The sequence below is a fragment of the Equus przewalskii genome, chromosome 15 (assembly GCF_037783145.1).
Source record: "Equus przewalskii isolate Varuska chromosome 15, EquPr2, whole genome shotgun sequence".
NCBI lineage: Eukaryota > Metazoa > Chordata > Mammalia > Perissodactyla > Equidae > Equus > Equus przewalskii.
This window is the reverse complement of record NC_091845.1, coordinates 67,533,976-67,551,112: the sequence shown is the minus strand read 5'-3', so window position 1 is coordinate 67,551,112 and position 17,137 is coordinate 67,533,976. Positions and strand designations below refer to the sequence as shown.

At 39.0% G+C, this 17,137-nt stretch overlaps 2 protein-coding genes across 9 annotated transcripts in view; one reads left to right on the top strand and one right to left on the bottom strand.

The window, feature by feature from the left end:
- The window catches only part of HACL1 (2-hydroxyacyl-CoA lyase 1), a 33,391-nt gene extending 17,110 nt beyond the window's left edge, over positions 1 to 16,281 (bottom strand). For 2 of the 8 annotated variants that reach the window (XM_070576005.1, XM_070576007.1), the window contains exons 1-8: positions 15,914 to 16,053; positions 15,632 to 15,736; positions 10,883 to 10,963; positions 9,487 to 9,559; positions 6,977 to 7,054; positions 6,055 to 6,149; positions 4,358 to 4,470; positions 2,132 to 2,267 (exon numbers count right to left, since the gene is read on the bottom strand). In XM_070576005.1, coding sequence (XP_070432106.1) covers positions 2,132 to 2,267; positions 4,358 to 4,470; positions 6,055 to 6,149; positions 6,977 to 7,054; positions 9,487 to 9,559; positions 10,883 to 10,963; positions 15,632 to 15,642 — 587 coding nt within the window. In that variant the 5' untranslated portion in view covers positions 15,643 to 15,736; positions 15,914 to 16,053. Of the gene's footprint in view, positions 1 to 2,131; positions 2,268 to 4,357; positions 4,471 to 6,054; positions 6,150 to 6,976; positions 7,055 to 9,486; positions 9,560 to 10,882; positions 10,964 to 11,571; positions 11,613 to 15,631; positions 15,744 to 15,913 lie in introns of all 8 variants that reach the window. The other 6 variants (XM_070576006.1, XM_070576008.1, XM_008536126.2 and 3 more) reach the window with 5 other exon arrangements.
- BTD (biotinidase) overlaps positions 15,872 to 17,137 on the top strand; it is a 40,225-nt gene continuing 38,959 nt past the window's right edge. The window contains exon 1 of the mRNA XM_008536124.2: positions 15,872 to 16,181. Coding sequence (XP_008534346.2) covers positions 16,171 to 16,181 — 11 coding nt within the window. The 5' untranslated portion in view covers positions 15,872 to 16,170. The remainder of the gene's footprint in view (positions 16,182 to 17,137) is intronic.

Below are 17,137 nucleotides of genomic sequence, written 5' to 3'. Positions count from 1 at the left end.
TTAATTTGGTTACTATACAATGTATACTAATATGAAAAAAAAGTAAAGGTGTAATCTATACTTTTACACATTAAGGTAGAATCTATTAAGATAGCAATAAATGAGCAAACGTTACATTTTAAAAATCGTCAAAAATTAATTTTAGTGAGTGCATGAAAATACGAAAAACACCAAATGCATCATGATGGCAAACTGTGGAGAGGGAGGGAGGGAATGAGATTAGGAAAGATATGCAGGGGAACACAAAGGAGTCTGTAATCTTTTATTTCCTAAAAAAATAAGGAACCCTAAAGCAATGATATATTACTTATTACATTACATTTGATAAAGTTGAGTGGTGGTTACATAAGTGTCCATTAAATTATTCTCTCTTCTTGTTTGTAAATTTAGAATATTTCATAATAAAGAAATTTCAAGAAATTAAAGGAAAAAATGTATAGCTTATTAAAAAGTGTGTTTTAAAAATCTAAAAAGAGGAGACTTCTAGTGCCAGCCAGGACTGGGTAAGCCCACTACAGTCTAGCTCTCTGACTAATTACAACGGAAAACTCCCAACGAAAAAGAAAATGCAACTACTTGAGAATTCTGAAAAGTAAATAATAGTAGGTGGACTGGGGAAGGGTCAAAGAAGTGACCCACACAGGAGGTGAGCTTCCAAGGGCTTTGTCTCTTCCTTTCATCTCCTGGCTGTTACTCAGGGCAGCTCTGGGTGTAGAACTGGAGGACAGTAAAAGCTTTGAGAGAGAAACCCTGTCTTTTTGGCCAGAGGATCAGGAAAAGGGGCCCTGCAAGTCAGAGAGCATGGGGAAAAAAGCTCAGATTTTTTTTCTTTTTCTCTTTTTGTCCCTCCCAGCCACGCTCTGAGGGCAGCTCTGTTGCATGGCTGCATTGTGGTAGCTCCCAAGCAGGCAAAACTCCTTTGAAGAGAAACTTCATTTTGCAGCAAGAGGAACTTGGAAAAGGGGCCTCCCCAGTCTGAAGAGTATGGGGACAGTCCCCTTTATTTTTTACCTTTCTTTTTTTTCTGCCACCTTGCCCCAGAGGCAGCCCCAGTTGTGTGGTACTACAAAAGTCAGCAGCAAGGGCCAGGAAAAGGGACTTCTGGAAATCAGGGACAGGTGGGTACTACAGAGAAGAGAAAAGAATTCCCTAATGCTGGATATGAACTGCCACATGTCTGGGGCTCACCCCTGGGCTATGCATGTGTGGACAGGCCCAAATGAGCATAGCAAAGGCTCTGAAACTACTGCCCAGAGTAAGACAGAATTTGCATTATGAACCTAACCAGGCCAATTGCTTACTAAAAGAAACAAACAAAAAGCCAACATTCTACAGAAGATTTTAATATAACTTAGAATCTCACAACATAGTATTTAAAAATCTAGGATACAACCCCAATTAGTCAATACACAAAGAACCAGAAAAATGTGACCAATTCTCAAAAGAAAAGATAATGAATAGATGCCAATTCCGTGATGACCCAGATGTTGGAATTAGTAAACAAAGACTTTAAAGCAGTTATTATAACTATGCTCCATAAGGTAAACAAAAATACTCTTGAAATAAATGAGAAGATAGAAGTTCTCAGAAGAGAAATAAAAAATATAAAAGAGACAAAAGGATTGAAAAGAATTGAACAGATATTCAGGGACCTGTGGGACAACAGCAAAATGTTTAATGTTTGTGTTATGCCAGGAAAGAAGAAAGAGATTGATCTAGAAAAAAATATTTAAAGGAATAATGTCCAAAAACTTTCCAAATTTGGTCAAAGATAAATTTACAGATTCAAGAAGACTAGAGAATTCCAAACAGGATAAACTAAAAGAAAACCACGTGCAGACATATCATAATCAAAATGCTGAAAATCAAAGAAAGCAGCCACTGAAAAACAACACATTACATACAGATGAACAATGATTGATTCAAATGTCTGCAGATTTCTCATTTGAAACCACAAGGATTAGAAGATAGTGGACAACAAATTTAAAGTGTTGAAAAATCTAAAAAGAAGCAGGTGTGCTTAAAATGACACAATTCTTTCAGAACTTCTAGATTCACTGAAATCACAAATAATTTAAATTAGCCTAACATCTACCAAGTCACTGTATTTAAAATCTGGAATGCCACACACCTGGACCTGGCAGCACCTACACAGTTTGGATGGTTGTCAGGAATAACACCCTTTCCCATGGGAGTTGGCAAAAAAGGCAATTTACATTGCTCCACCAATTTCCGCACAGCCTCCTCTGCACGGGCATAAGCCGCACCTACAAGAAACGGAAATTTATTGCTTGTCTGTTAAGCTCCAGGCACTGTGACCCTTCAAACAGTTCATGTGAAATTGCTTTTAGAATTTCTCAACTATTCTCCTGCTTATATAGGGCTTAACCGCAAAACAAATTGTGACTATGGTTTTATCTTTAGTATTTTACAAGGTTCAAGAAAGCTATTTTACAATGTTTAAGAAAGCAATCGTTCTAATTCCTTCCCCTGCCTCACAATATTCCCAATTATTCTGAAGGATCACTCCATATTTGGAACTTATAATTCTTTATTGAGTCCCGGTATATAGTATAGTATACGGTCAGATTCAATATAATGCTTCCCCCCAATAAAACTACCTCAGAATCTTTTATCATACGTGTAGAATGAAAAATAGTTCCTTCTTTTCATCCAGAAAGTTTCCTTATATTCTCCTTCTGGCCTCAATATCTTTGTCCATTCGGTTCTCTCTTCCTGGATTGCCCTTGTTTTGTCTACTTGGTGCCCTATCATCCATTTTTTCAAGGTGTAGCCACAATGTCATCTCTTCTGGAGAGCCTTTCCACACCATCTACATGAGCAAATTGTTGCTGCTTCCCTTGAGAACCCACCCCACTATTCTATACACACCACTTAAGAGGATACCGCACTTATTTGTCACCCGGTCTATCCCCCTACAGTTAGGGACCACTATGTCTCTGTATACCTCCCAAATATTTTCTATAATCCCTGCCTTATCATAAGCACTCATCAAATGCTTGTTAAAGGAAGAATGAAAATTAGCATCCACTGAGCTCTTTCTATTTCCTTTGTCATTTAATTATAACAATAATGTTGAGGTAGTTAATGTCTCTATTTTCCAAGTGAGGTAACGGAGACTCAAAGCAGTTGTTCACCAAGATCGCAGAGCTAAGACGTTACAGAGCCGCACTCAACTCAGCTCTGACTTTAATATTTTTCTCTTGTTCACCATCTTCATTAAAAATATTTTTAGTTTCTATTACTTAGTTTCTAATTAGTTGATAACTGACTAGCATGGTCATAGGTGATTCATAGCCCTTCAGTTCTAGAACATATAATAATACTATACTAAATTGCTGAATTTGATACAATACCTTGGGAGAAAGCAATCTGACAACATGTATGAAAAGCCTTAAAATATGAATACCAGGGCTGGCCCGGTGGTGCAGCAGTTAAGTTTGCGCCCTCCGCTTCGGTGGCCCGGGGTTTGCTGGTTTGGATCCCAGATGTGGACCTATACACCACTTGGCAAGCCATGCTGTGGCAGGCGTCCCACATATAAAGTAGAGGAAGATGGGCACAGATGTTAGCTCAGAGCTAGTCTTTCTCAGCAAAAAGAGGAGGATTGGTGGTGGATGTTAGCTCAGGGCTAATCTTCCTCCAGTAAATAAATAAAAATAAAAACAAAATATGGATACCTTTTAACTTAATTTTCTTTCTGGAAATCCATCTTATAGACTAAATATGGAAAAAGCTTTAAGCACAAAGATGTTTATCACAGGTATTCTAAACAAACAAACAAAAACTGTCAAAGATTTAAATATTCACCAGCAAACTCTTGGTATATACATGAATAGATATTAAAATTTAGATTTAGGAAAAAAATCTAAGACCATGAAAAAAAGTTGCTATAATGTTAAATGAATTAAATAGAATACACAACTATCTATACAGTATGATCACAATGTATAAAATATACATGCAAAAAGGAATAGAAAAGTACTACATATTAAAAATGGTTATCTTTGGATGAAGAGTTTTCTTTCTAATCTTCTGGATTTTCCAAAATTTTTTATAAGGATCACATATTACTTTTATAATGGAAAAAACACATTTTACTCATAAGACCAAAGAAACGTAACTGATGATTTTCCCTTAAAAGGGTAAGATCTCTGGGCATTCTAGAATGATTCTGTGATTTCAAAACTAATAAACAATGCTAAATGGATGAAGAGAACTCTTATTCCAATTTCAAACATTAGAGCAGATGTCAATAAATAATGAAGACAATTTCGAAACAGAATCATCATTCTTTCAAAAGCCTAGCAAGATTCAGAGTTCCATTCAACGCTACCTTTCCCGATGATGATAAGGGGCTGCTTGGCATTCCTAAGAACAGATGCTGCCATACACACAGCAGAGCCTTCTGCCATACTAACAGGAGGTGGCATGCAGCACTCCACGTACCTGGAAATAAAGAGTTCTGTTAATTAAAAGAGGCCAACTTTTAAATTGCTTATGTTCTTATTTTGTTCTTATTTTTGTTTCCTTATAGCCTCCTTCATTGACAGGGAATTTGAGTTAATGGCTTTGCATTGTAGTAGTGGTTGTTATGGTAACAGTAAAAAACAAATTTAACATCTACTGTGTGCCATTCATTCTCATTTAATTTTCTAAACAACGAGCTCAAGGATTACCATTACCTCCATTTCACCATTGGGCAAAAGAAAATTCAGAAAGTAAGTAACTTGCCAGGGTCCCCAAATGGCGTGTGGCAAAGACTGGATTGAACCAGGTCATTTTGTCTCTCAAGTCCATGCTTTTAACTACCTAACTATAATTCTACTCACTTGGTCAGTCAATGTTTTAGTACCAGGGTATGCATTAGTAAAATATTAAATCTGTCATAGTTAAGTATTTCTGGACCCAAGTCCTCAGTGTTTTATTTCATTTATTGTAATTAATAAACATTATACTGTAAAAACTTGGACATATAATACAAAAAAGGGACATTCAAATCTTAACAAAAATTCTAAAGAAGGCTTATAGAGGTAACTTACCTGAGGCTCATTTCTCCCTCCTCCCTCCCAATAATATTATTTTGATTATCATGTACAGATATTATGCAGAATAGATGTCCTTTTTATCTGACTCTCCCCAGTAGAAACTGCTCCTTGGTATACTGAGTGTAGAAATGCCCCCTTCTCTCTCTGTAGTCACTAGAGTACGACTTGGTCCACGACAGCAGGAATGTACTAAATGGTACCCAGGGTGACGCATTAACCCAAGTACTCACCCTTACCAGGGGTGACTTAGATAGTGAAAAACGTTTCTTGTACTTATTGTTCACTCAATGTTTATTTAAGGAATAAGGGAACTTGGAAAATCATAGTAACATCTGATGTTGCAATATGTTAAAATCAGAGACAGACTAAAATGTTTTATGCTAAGTTCTAAGAATCCTTCAACAGCCACCTCATCTTTTGGTGAGCAGTGCCTTTTTTTTTTTTTTTTAAATAGCTCAGGTTTTTTCTTTTTTAAGATTTTATTTTTCCTTTTTCTCCCAAAGCCCCCCAGTACATAGCTGTGTATTTTTAGCTGTGGGTCCTTCTAGTTGTGGCATGTGGGATGCTGCCTCAGCGTGGCTTGATGAGTAGTGCCATGTCCATGCCCAGGATTTGAACCAGCGAAACCCTGGGCTGCCAAAGCAGAGCGTGTGAACTTAACCACTCGGCTATGGGGCTGGCCCTCATCTCATCTCTTGGTTTACACTATGAAGACTAAATACCCACACTACATTAATGAGGATGTGTTATTTACGGTTACTGGAAGAATAATTTCAATGAGGAGTTCAGGATGCTCTAAGTATCTGATTTAGTAAATTATACCATTTTATTTAAGAGAATTAAGCCCTTTGGCCAGGATTCAGTTTAATCACTAAATCATCAAAAAACAAAAGAAGATTAACTTATAAGCTGCTAGGTAAATTCTTGTTAAAAAGTAAGCATTATAACACAATTCAGAAAGAACGCCAATATAACTATTACTCACTTTATAGAACTCACATTCACCTTGAGGTCCACGATATCTGCAGGCATGTCAACATAGCAAGCACCTGGACGGCCATACATACTGCTTCTCACCGCCTAAGTTTATCATAAATAGAAGAAAGTATTTTAGGAATCTCAATCTTTATCATCATATTCCACTCAGAAGTAACTTAAAATTATGAAATGACACTATTTAAATTTTCTAGACATCCTTAGTTGCAGAAATAAACAATTTCAGTTAAAATTGAAATGTTCTCTATTAATCTATATATTTTAAAAGATATTTTTCTTTAAAAGGGGAGAGATAAGAAAGAAATTACTCACTTAGGGCTTTAAAATTCATGTTCTATTACTCCTTAGTCTTAGAAATTATTCACTAGGCTCTGCCTGCCAAGTCTTTGCAACATACTTTCACGGTTTCCTAATCCTAATGATTTAGCAAAGTTCAGAATCTGTGACTTTGTCACATGTGTCAAATGGTTTCTATAACACATGCTTCTGAAACAGCTCAAATGTAACTCACATATAAATACTGGCTAAGTAAAATTAAGTTATAATATGCTGTTTGATCAAGTAAGAGATGGTCTCATGCGTTAGCACTAATTTTCAAAAATAATTCTTTTGCAAAAGTGTAATAGAAAGAGCACCCATGGTTTCACTTTATCTTTTATTTTTTACTTTTCTACAACTAAAAAAAAATTAAAAACTAAAGTAGAGAAGAAACTTTTTCAAAAATAACTTCTCTTTCTATAATTAAATATTTATAATTACAATGAACATTAAAATGTAAATATCTCCTTAACAATATCATTTTTGACTGCTTGAATATATTCTTGTTACTCATTCCACTGAGAATAAAAACACAGGTATGAGCAACTGAGTAAAACCAGTTGACCTGGAGGGCTTGTAACTAAATACTGTACCTTTTCAATAATAGAGGGAATAGCTTGTATGCTGCTTGGCCGGGCAGAGAACTTGCTATATAATCTACAAGTTTCCACCTAGATGTACAGAGAAAACCATTTCAGCTCACAAATCATATTACTCTCCTGAAGAAAGACAAAATGTTAAGTCATTACTTTCTATTATGTTTAGAGGAAAGATGGAGAAAATGTTATTACCTGGACTGTTTCTTTTTTTCTTTTTTTTTTCTTTTGAGGAAGATTAGCTCTGAGCTAACATCTGCCGCCAATTCTCCTCTTTTTTTTTTTTGCTGAGGAAGACTGGCCCTGAGCTAACATCCATGCCCACCTTCCTCTACTTTATATGTGGGATGCCTGCCACAGCATGCCTTGCGAAGCGGTGTGCAGGTCTGCACCCGGGATCTGAAACAGTGAACCCTGGGTCGCTGAAGCAGATTGTGCAAACTTAACCGCTGTGCCACTGTGACAGCCTGGACTGTTTTTTAAAAGCCTATGCAAAGCACAGTCAACTTTCTGCCTCAGGATGAGTCAGTGAGCAAATCAAAACAAGATACCATTTTCCTTTCTCAGATTGGTAAAAATAAAAGAGTTAGATAACATTCAGCCTCTGTCACAACACAGGAAAACAGGCACTCTCATAAACTGCTGGTGAGAGTATAAATGGAAAGGAAGTTGACAATGTCTACTAAAAGTGAGGATATCCTTGGACCCAGAAATTCCACAGCCAGCAATACGTAACCTCATCTCTTACATCTCATTACAATAATTATCTATTCTAACATTTCTGCCAGTTTCCCTGTTATATATTTTGTTGCTGTGCTGTCTGGGTTACGTAAATTCAGTAGGATTAATTTTTCACTGTTTAATAATGTACTTTGAAGCATTAAATAGAAAAAATTTCTCTTGATATTTTTGATAAGAAATCTATGGAATAACTGGTAATGCTAGTTCCACAGGAGTGACAGAAACTATGGAACTGTTGGTAGTCTCGTCCCACAAGCATGACAGAATTAAGATCACTCCCTAACCTTTTAATCTGTTCATGGTTATGTAGTTTAAAGTATTCCCACAAGAAACAGATATTTGTATTTTAAATCAAATCTGTGATCTTTCTCTTCAAATTTTTAATTTCATCTAATAAACTATTCTACTATTTTCCTTTCAGGGAAAAATATTTGCCATGGATATATTATCCTCTGCTTTCTTTTTTCCATCTATAAAGTTTTTGTAGTAAGTTTAAATTTCCTTTTAAATATCTTCTCTACTTATTTTTCAAATATATCAACATTTTTTAAATAACTGTTGTTATTCTCTGCCATTAACTAAGTAAAACTTCAATTCCTTTGTTTTTTGGTTTTGTTTTGTTTTTTTTTTGCAGGGGAAGATTCACCCTAAGCTAACATCTGTTGCCAATCTTCCTCCTTTTTTCTTGCCTTTTCCCCTCCAAAGCCCCAGTATATAGTGGTGTCTAGCTGTAAGTTCTTCTGGTTCTTCTGTGTGAGCCGCTGTCATAGCATGGCTACTGACAGATGAGGGGTGTGGTGCCATGCCTGGGAACCAAATTTGGGCTGCTGAAGCAGAGCGCACAGAACTTTAACTGCTAGGCCATCAGGGTTGGCTCTCAATTCCCTTTTAAAAATATAAAAATATAACTTTTTCATTAACCTATACCAAGATCTAGTGTTTTTGTTTTTGGTTTTTTTTTTGAGCAAGATTAGCCCTGAGCTAACATCTGCTGCCAATCCTCCTCTTTTTGCTGAGGAAGACTGGCCCTGAGCTAACATCTGTGCCCATCTTTCTCTGCTTTCTATGTGGGATGCCTGCCACAGCATGGCTTGTCAAGCAGTGCCATGCCCCCACCCAGGATCCCAACTGGTGAACCCCAGGCCGCCGAAGCGGAACGTGCAAACTTAACCGCTGCACCACCAGGCTGGCCCCCAAGATCTAGTATTTTATATTAATTCTACGCTTATATTTTGAAGTTCTCACAATGATTTCTGATTTAACAACAGACTTTGCCTAATGGTTTTAACTTTGCTCATAACTTTGCACTGTAAATGCTCAAATATATTCATACTCTAAGTGTTAAACTCTCATTCTCACTTATGTGCTTTCTGTAACTATTCTTAAAACCATAGCATTTTGTTGACAAATTCTTCCAAATTTTAAAAAATTTTTATATACTTTTTACTTCCCCACAGTCTGAGAGGCATAGTCTCAAACCATTTTTTATTTCTGCACTTTCTCAACCCTTTGAAGAACTTACTGAGTTTAAAAGCCTGTCAAAAAGATGTATTTCTTGGAAGATTGCTCTTAACCAGAGCCTACGCTTTCTTAATATCCACACTGAGATAGTCTTGTAGTTTAGGAAAATTACCTTTAAATTACCTCAGGCACCTCCATTTTATTTTGTTTATTTTGCAGACAGGTGTTTTAATTTCATCTTCACAAATCTAATGGTGTGTAATTATGCAACTAAACTCTGGAGGAAAAATCTTAGTGTTGGGTACCTGAGGAAGCTCCTGGAAGGCTCCCATTGTTTCCTGACTTCTTTCACAGGAACCACCGATTACAAGCAAGGGCCTGAAATATTCATTTTTTTAAAGGAGAGTTACAAACGAGATCGACATGAAAAATACTCAGCGGAGTACCCAATGATTAATAAACTCTCAACGGATGTTAAAAGAGAGAAGGAATGAATTACGTTTTCCCTTCAAAAGTGTAGATTTACAAAGATTTAGGAAACAACCCGATGTCGAGAACCCTTCCTCAATTTCAGAAAAATCTAAACTTTAGAATAAATGTTTTTCCTCCATGCCCCTCCTCTGCCCCCTCCTCCCTGCCCCTTTGGGATGCTGATGCTAAACCTTTAGGTGTGGTGATGTAAAATGAATTTTTATGCCCTTACTATTATTCTTGGGATTAGAGGAGGAGAAAATTCTTTCACACTTTCCTAAGTGAGTCTATTTGGAAATGGCAGAATGAGAGAAATTCCTCAACAATAAAATTCTCATCCTTCAAGGAGAAAAAAAAAGCTAAAGTTACTCAAAAAGTATCAGACTCTAAAGTAGGTAAGAAAGAGAAAGACTAGGAAGGAAGAAAGTTTAAGAAACACATGTCAAGAAAGAAAACTATTTCCTTCCACTAGGAAGATTCAATACTTTATGAACTGATTAAAACACAACCCCCTCAACATGACCTTATTGGTAAAGCACCCAAGAGGGAGTTAAGGTCAAGCTCAAAGCCACTTATAAAGCAAACTCAATAAATACAGGAATTTCAGCTGTCTTGCTAATTACACAAGACAAGGTGAAGAATTAAATACATTCTTGCATACTGAGCTGGGATCTTTAAAAAATAATTCTTCACTTAAAGAGAACTATACACACATTCACATACATATATAGATACAGGTAATATATACGTATATATTCCAAAATGTTGAGTTTTTATTGCTAGTTAATTGTTTTTTATTTTCTTTCTAATAGTCTTCTTAATTTAACTTTTTACTAAGCCATCCCCTCAAAGCACTTGATTCCAAGTCTTCCCACCCCAGATCAGTGTTGCTCCACTAGGTAAAATCATGCACTGACTTTTTTGTTTTTTAAGATTGGCACTTGAGCTAACATCTATTGCCAACCTTCTTTTCTTTTTTTTCTCTTCTTCTTCTCCTCAAAGCCCCCTAGTACATAGCTGTATATTCTAGTTGCAGGTCCTTCTGGTTGTGCTACATGGGACACCCCCTCAACATGGCTTGATGAGCGGTGCCATGTCCGCGCCCAGGATCCGAACTGGTGAAACCCTGGGCTGCCGCAGCAGAGCACACAAACTTAACCACTCCATGGAGCCGGCCCTCACGCACTGACATGTTTAAGAAAACGTTTTCAATAATAACAATCGAATTACCAGCAGTTCATGTTTGCATTTGCCATACCACTCAAGGCATTGATGAGACCTGGGCCAGAGGTAACAAGGCATACTCCTGGCCTAAAAGCAAAACAGAATTTATTTTATTAAAAGCAGGTCAAATGTAATCCTTGATTCACATCACCTTAGGGTGCAACATGGCCATCTTCTTGGACTTCAAAGGAAGGACATACAGGTCTTTACTACAATTGCTAAAACAATTATTAGAATTTTTTTAATTAGAAAAATAAACCAGAGAAAGATTCTATCAGTCTTCCTGCAAGAAATAAGGTACTTATCATCTTTCCATTGTATTTCACTAACCTCTTTATAGCTCGCTCTTATTATATTTGGGCTAAATCAAGTTGACTACACATAGAAGCAAATTTTTGACTGCTGAATACATTTTTGTGTGTTGGGGGGAGTGTTTTTTAAAAATTTCTCAACAGATAAACATGTCAATTGGTCTTTGATAGAAAGTAACTCTGAAAAGTTGGGTTCTGCCCCAAGTTTTTTTAATGAGCTTGAATGCTTTACCCTAGGTGACTTTCTATGCTTAAAGCACTGAAGGAAAAGGTATCTCCGTATAAATCAGTTTGCTGTTTTACACTTATAAAGTAATTTCTTAAGAACCTCTGTTTAAGACAGCCTTTAAAAGAAACTGAAATAAAATGTTGACTTTAGTTTACCGGTCTGTCAGATATCCAACCACGGAAGCAGCATAACAAGCCTACAAAGAAAAAACACCAAGACTTAAGCATATTGGGGTCAGTGTATAATAATCTACAATTAAGTTAGAGACCAGAACTTAATGGTAAAGGAGGAATTGAAATGCTTTCCATTTTATCAAGTACTTTTCTACCTGTAAATTTCAAATAATGGTTTAGTGTCTAATCTAGTTAGATTTTCAAGGAATTTGTCCGTATTATCTAGTTTATTCATAATATCCTCTTACAATTGCTTAAATATCTACAGGATCAACAGGAACGTTCTCTTTCTTATTCCTAATATTGGCAATTTGCACTTTTTCTCTTTTATTCTTCATCGGTGTTGCTACAGACTTAAATTTATTAATCTTTTCAAAGAACCAATTTTTGTCTTTGTTAATTTTTTCTCTATTGTTGACTTGTTTTCTATTTCACAGATTTCTGCTCTTGTATTTATTATTTTACTCCTTTCATTTTGGGTTTAAACTTGGTTTCTTTTTTTGGCTTCTTAAATGTAAGTTCAGAGTATTGGTTTTTTATCTTCTTTCCTAAGAGATTCACTTAAAACTATTTCCTCTAAGATCTGCTTTAGCTATAGCTTACAAGGTTGATATCTTATCTTTCCACTATCATTCAATTCAAAATGTTTTCTACAGTGATTTCTTCTTCAACCCATTGGTTAATTAGGGTCCACAGTGATGTCTCCTTTTTCATTCCTGTTATTGGTAATTTGTATTTTTCCTCTTTTATTCTTGAACATTCAGTCTATCTGGAAGTTTATTGATTTTATTAATCTTTTCATATATTTACAAAGCATCAATTGAGTAATTTTCAAATATTTTGGGATTTTCTAGTTATCTTTCTGTTATTGAATTCCAGTTTATTTCCACATAGTCAGGCTGTATATACTGTATGTTTTCAATCCTTGGAGATTTGTGGAGAGGTCCTTTATGGCCTGCATGTGGTTATTTTTCACTTTTAAACTGCACTTCAGCTCATAACAGGAAGAAAAGGGAGGTGCTAAATTAAACACAAGATAACCTGGAAAAATGCTAAAAGCCGTCTCAGATAAATCCTTCTTCTTAGTCTGGGACATCATTTTTCCAGTATTATTTCTTCTCATTTTTTGGGAAATAATAATAAATTGGGTACTTTTTAACCTCCATTCAACTTTACATGTGGTATACTGAACTTAAGTAAATCCATGTTAAGAATATAAGTGTCAAAAATTAAAAATAAATTTTTATGAATCATACTCTTACCTGGCACCACTACCATATGGCCACTAAGAAGCTGCACAAAGGCTCTGTACATTCTCTGTGTTGCTCTTCTCTATTGGCCCTTATCTCTTTTCCCTTTGCACATAAGGCCAAATTCACATAGGACAATAACAAGACAACTCCTAAGAAATACAATGCATAAAACAAAATATCTGCTACAACAAGAACACTTATTTGGGTACAGGAACATTGCCCACTTACTAAAGCAGGGTAAGAAATATTGTTGCAGAATGCAAAATACCAAACAATATATATTAAAAATTACATTCCTCTGGTAATAGATGCCCAAAGTTGAAAAGGAACTGGTTTCATGATCATAAAAAATCTACTTCTCTACCAAATTACCTCCACTCACAGTCAGAACAGTGTTTGCAGTACTTAAGAGAGCAGACTCGACCCAAACTGTTTTGACTCAAATCTCAGCTCCCCTACTTTCTATGTGTAATTTGGGGAAGTTACTCTGTACCTTGGCTTCCTCATCTACAGAATGAACATAACTGCTGTGAGGACGAAATCAGTTAATACACATAAACACTCAGAATAGTGCCTGCACACAGTAAGCTCTCCAAAACAGTGAAATTCCTCACAGTATGCCTCCTTCCTGGAAAACTGGTCAATATACGTCTTGATTACTCTACGGATCCGATGAGAGATGGTCAAGTCACAACCAACTACACCTTTCTCCTCAGTACAAACAGGCACTTGGAGCCAAGTCCTCTTCTGCCTCTTGGATGGCTTCTTTGTTCTCACATTCTCTTTCAATCATCCCGTCATTACCCTCAGTTCGGGCACTAGTTACGGCTTCCTTTGACTACTCCAAAGAGTCAGGTTGACTGAGGGGCACATGCACTGGGAATGTCCTACAGGTATCTCCGACTCACTCAGATCAAATGTGAACTCATTACCTTGTCCCTCCAAACTGACTCCTCCCTCTGTATTCCCAATCTAAGTCAGTGGCACCATGAGCCACCTAGTCAGTCAACAAGTCCAAACCTAGCAATCATCTCCAGAAGAGCCTGTCCTCTCTTTCCTAGTTGGCTAACACCTACTCATCCTTTAAGACAACTCAGGCATCATCTCCTCCAGGAAACCTTCTCTGAAGTCTCAGGCTGATCTAGGTATCTTTTTCTGGGCTTCCATAGCACCCTGGATATATCTCTATCACAGCACTCACTGTATTACAATAAAATTGTCTGTTAGTGTCTGTCTCCACAGGTTATAAGCCCCTCAAAGACAGCAAGTGCATATCATTCATCTCCATAGCCAGTACCCAACAAAGCACCTGGGACTGAAGGAGGCCCTCAACTAAGCTTATAGGGACTGAAATAAAACTTCAAGCTGCCCTTCTGAGCCATAGTTTATACTACCATGAAAACCATGTTTCGAAAGTACATAGCTAATTACGTCTCCCACCTATTTAGAAAAACCTTTCACCCAAGGCTTATTGAAAAAAGTCCACACTCCTTTTCCAGCTATAGACTTTCTACCAACTCCCCTTGACATACCTATCCAGTATTACAGTCCAACATGCCTTTAAGCTACCTTGATGAAACAGCACGAACAAACTTTGCCTCTACAGGTAATCTTCTCTGTCCCACACAAAGAGAACTAGTCACCCTTTATATATACTGTTCCTTACACATAGATCGATTCAGAGCTATTATACTAGATAAATTTTCAGTGTGTCTTGCCCTCACCTTCCCAGACTATGATTAACCTCAAGGTCAAGACTAAACCTCATGCCTTCATTGTATCTCCCACAGGTTATGTAACACACAAATGCACCACAATTCTTGCCCTCCAGGAGCTCACATCTGACGGCAGAGGAAGGGCACCACTTAAGGTCAAAGCAGCTGGCTGAGTAAGAGGGGAAGAGCCTCAGGGTGCAACATCAGGGTGGAAAGCAGGAACAGGTAGCTTTAGATGGACTGACAGGATATGGCACTGCAGGAGTGGATTCTTGGTCTGCTAAGCTAGCATTGCTGAGAGAAGGAGGAGGCTGGGTTGACAGAGGAGGAACCAAGACTGGATGGACAAAATGTTCTATCTCCCTTTCTCAAGCTTCCCCATAAGTCTCTAAGAAAGGTGTCAGCAGGATATGTCGGAGCAAGCACTGGAGTGGGATTTAGGACATCTGAGTTCCAGTTGTGGCTTTACCATTTGGGATACCCATCACCTTGCAGGGCTGCCTACTACATAACATGAGACTTGGCCTTCACCCATTCATCTCCCAGGTACTCCCTGAGCACCTACCACGTGCAGGCACTACCTAGGCAGTGGGGATACAGATGTGTCAAGAAGAAATAATATCCCTGCCCTCCTAGAGCTCACACCCTAATAGGAAAGTCAGGCCAGACAAACAATACACAGACACATCACACATATGAGAGGGACGGACAAGGGGCCCAGATACAGATTGGGAAACTGTCCTCACCAATTCTTAAACTCCACACTTGGCAGAGCATAATGCTGTATAGTGTTAAGAGCATGGACTCCAGACCCAGAATACCTGGGTTCAAATCCTGGCTCCACCAATACCAGCTGTCACCTCGGGCAAGATACTTAACCTCTCTGTGCCTCCCTTTGTAGGATTAGCAATTAGGATTGACTAGGATTAACAATAGTTCTTGCCTCATAAGTTTGTCGTGATTGGTACGTGTAAAGTATTGGGATACTGGTAACGCTAACTGTCTGCAATGAATAGGTGCTATTATTATTAATCATTCCCAATAATGCATGCGGCTCCCAGCGTCCATACCCACCGCTTGCTCATTCCTCATCCCGACGTATCTGATGCCCAGCTCCTGGGCGGCAAAGGCGATTTCGGTCACCGGGATGCCCACGACGCCAAACATGTACTTCACCCCCTGGGGACTAAGAACTGCGTGAGAAACGTCCGCCACTCGCTTCCCTCCCGGGGCGCTGAATGGAACACCTCATGCAAACCTCCCTCCCACCCGCACCGCGCTCCGCGTCTCCTAGACAACGTCTAGACCCGCGTCGGCTTCCGTCCGCGCCTTTCCCTCTAGGAGGGTCAGTCGTACTTGCGTTTTCAGGGCCTGGGCGATGACTTTAGCACCAGGCACCTGCTCCTCGTCTCTGTTGCCGCGCTCTGCCGAGTTACTTTCCGACATCGTCCACCTAAAAGTTCGAGGCACTCGCGCGAGGAGAGCAAGCTGACACGGAGTCACCCAGCCAAAGAAACCCCGAAGACAGCCAGGGCCCAGTTGTGGGATCCCTTCTCTACTCAGGAGGAGAGGCGGGGCTAAAGCCAGCCCGCCCTCAGGATAGGCTGCGGCCTATGCCGAGCAGGTAAGAAAGCCAGCCTCAGCGGCCTGTCGCCATTGTCTGACCGCCACCCGAGCCGTTTCCGGGCCGCGGAGGGCGATCGGTGTCTGCGCGTAGTCGGAGCGGAAGGCGAGCCAAGAGCAGGGGCGGAGGGGGCGTGGCGCGGGCGAGCTCCCCGGGCCCCGCCCCCGCCCCCGCCCCCGCCCCCGCCCCCGCCGCTCTCGGGGTGCTGCCGGCTCCGCAAAGGCTGCTAGGAGCCCGGTGGGCTGGATGGCGACTGTCGTTGGGCCAAGTCATTTCTGGGTCGTGTTGTCATGCTTCCGCGTCCCTTGGGTTCTAGGCTTTTGCTTCCACTCGTATTGATGTATGCTTTCATAGCTTTGGCTTTGCAGTCTGTGAAAAGCGTAGTAGTACGCGTTAATTAAATATGTAAGGGGATGTCTGTCCTTTACTCTCATTTTACTGTAGATGAGGACCCCGGGTTCCCAAGCGAGAGTAACTGAGCTCTTGGACCCAGACCATGCTGCACACGCCCACTGTTGTACTTTATTCACTGTTGAGCCTTTAGACCGCAAGAGATAAGAAGTGTATCTTGAACCTAGTTAATCTACTTATCTGTCAAGTAAAATTGACGTTCCAGAAAGACGCAAACCATTCTTTGTGTGGCTTTGAGTAGTCCTTGGCTCAGTCTCTTCTGTCCCTGTTTGAGGAGCATGGACTCAGCCCCCGTTCTATAATGTAGTGTTGTTTATATCATATCTGTGTGGCAGGCTATGTGATGCGATTCTATGCACCCGAATCACTTGGAAAGCTTTTTAAAAATACAGTTGCTTGAACCCTACTGCACATCTGAATCACCTTCTCGGGAGAAGTTAGGCACCTGTATTTTTCTAAACCTGCTACCTAATTTTGATTTGCAGCCCAGCTTGAGAACCGCTAGTTCTGTACTCATGCTACAAGCATGAGTTAATATTAATTAA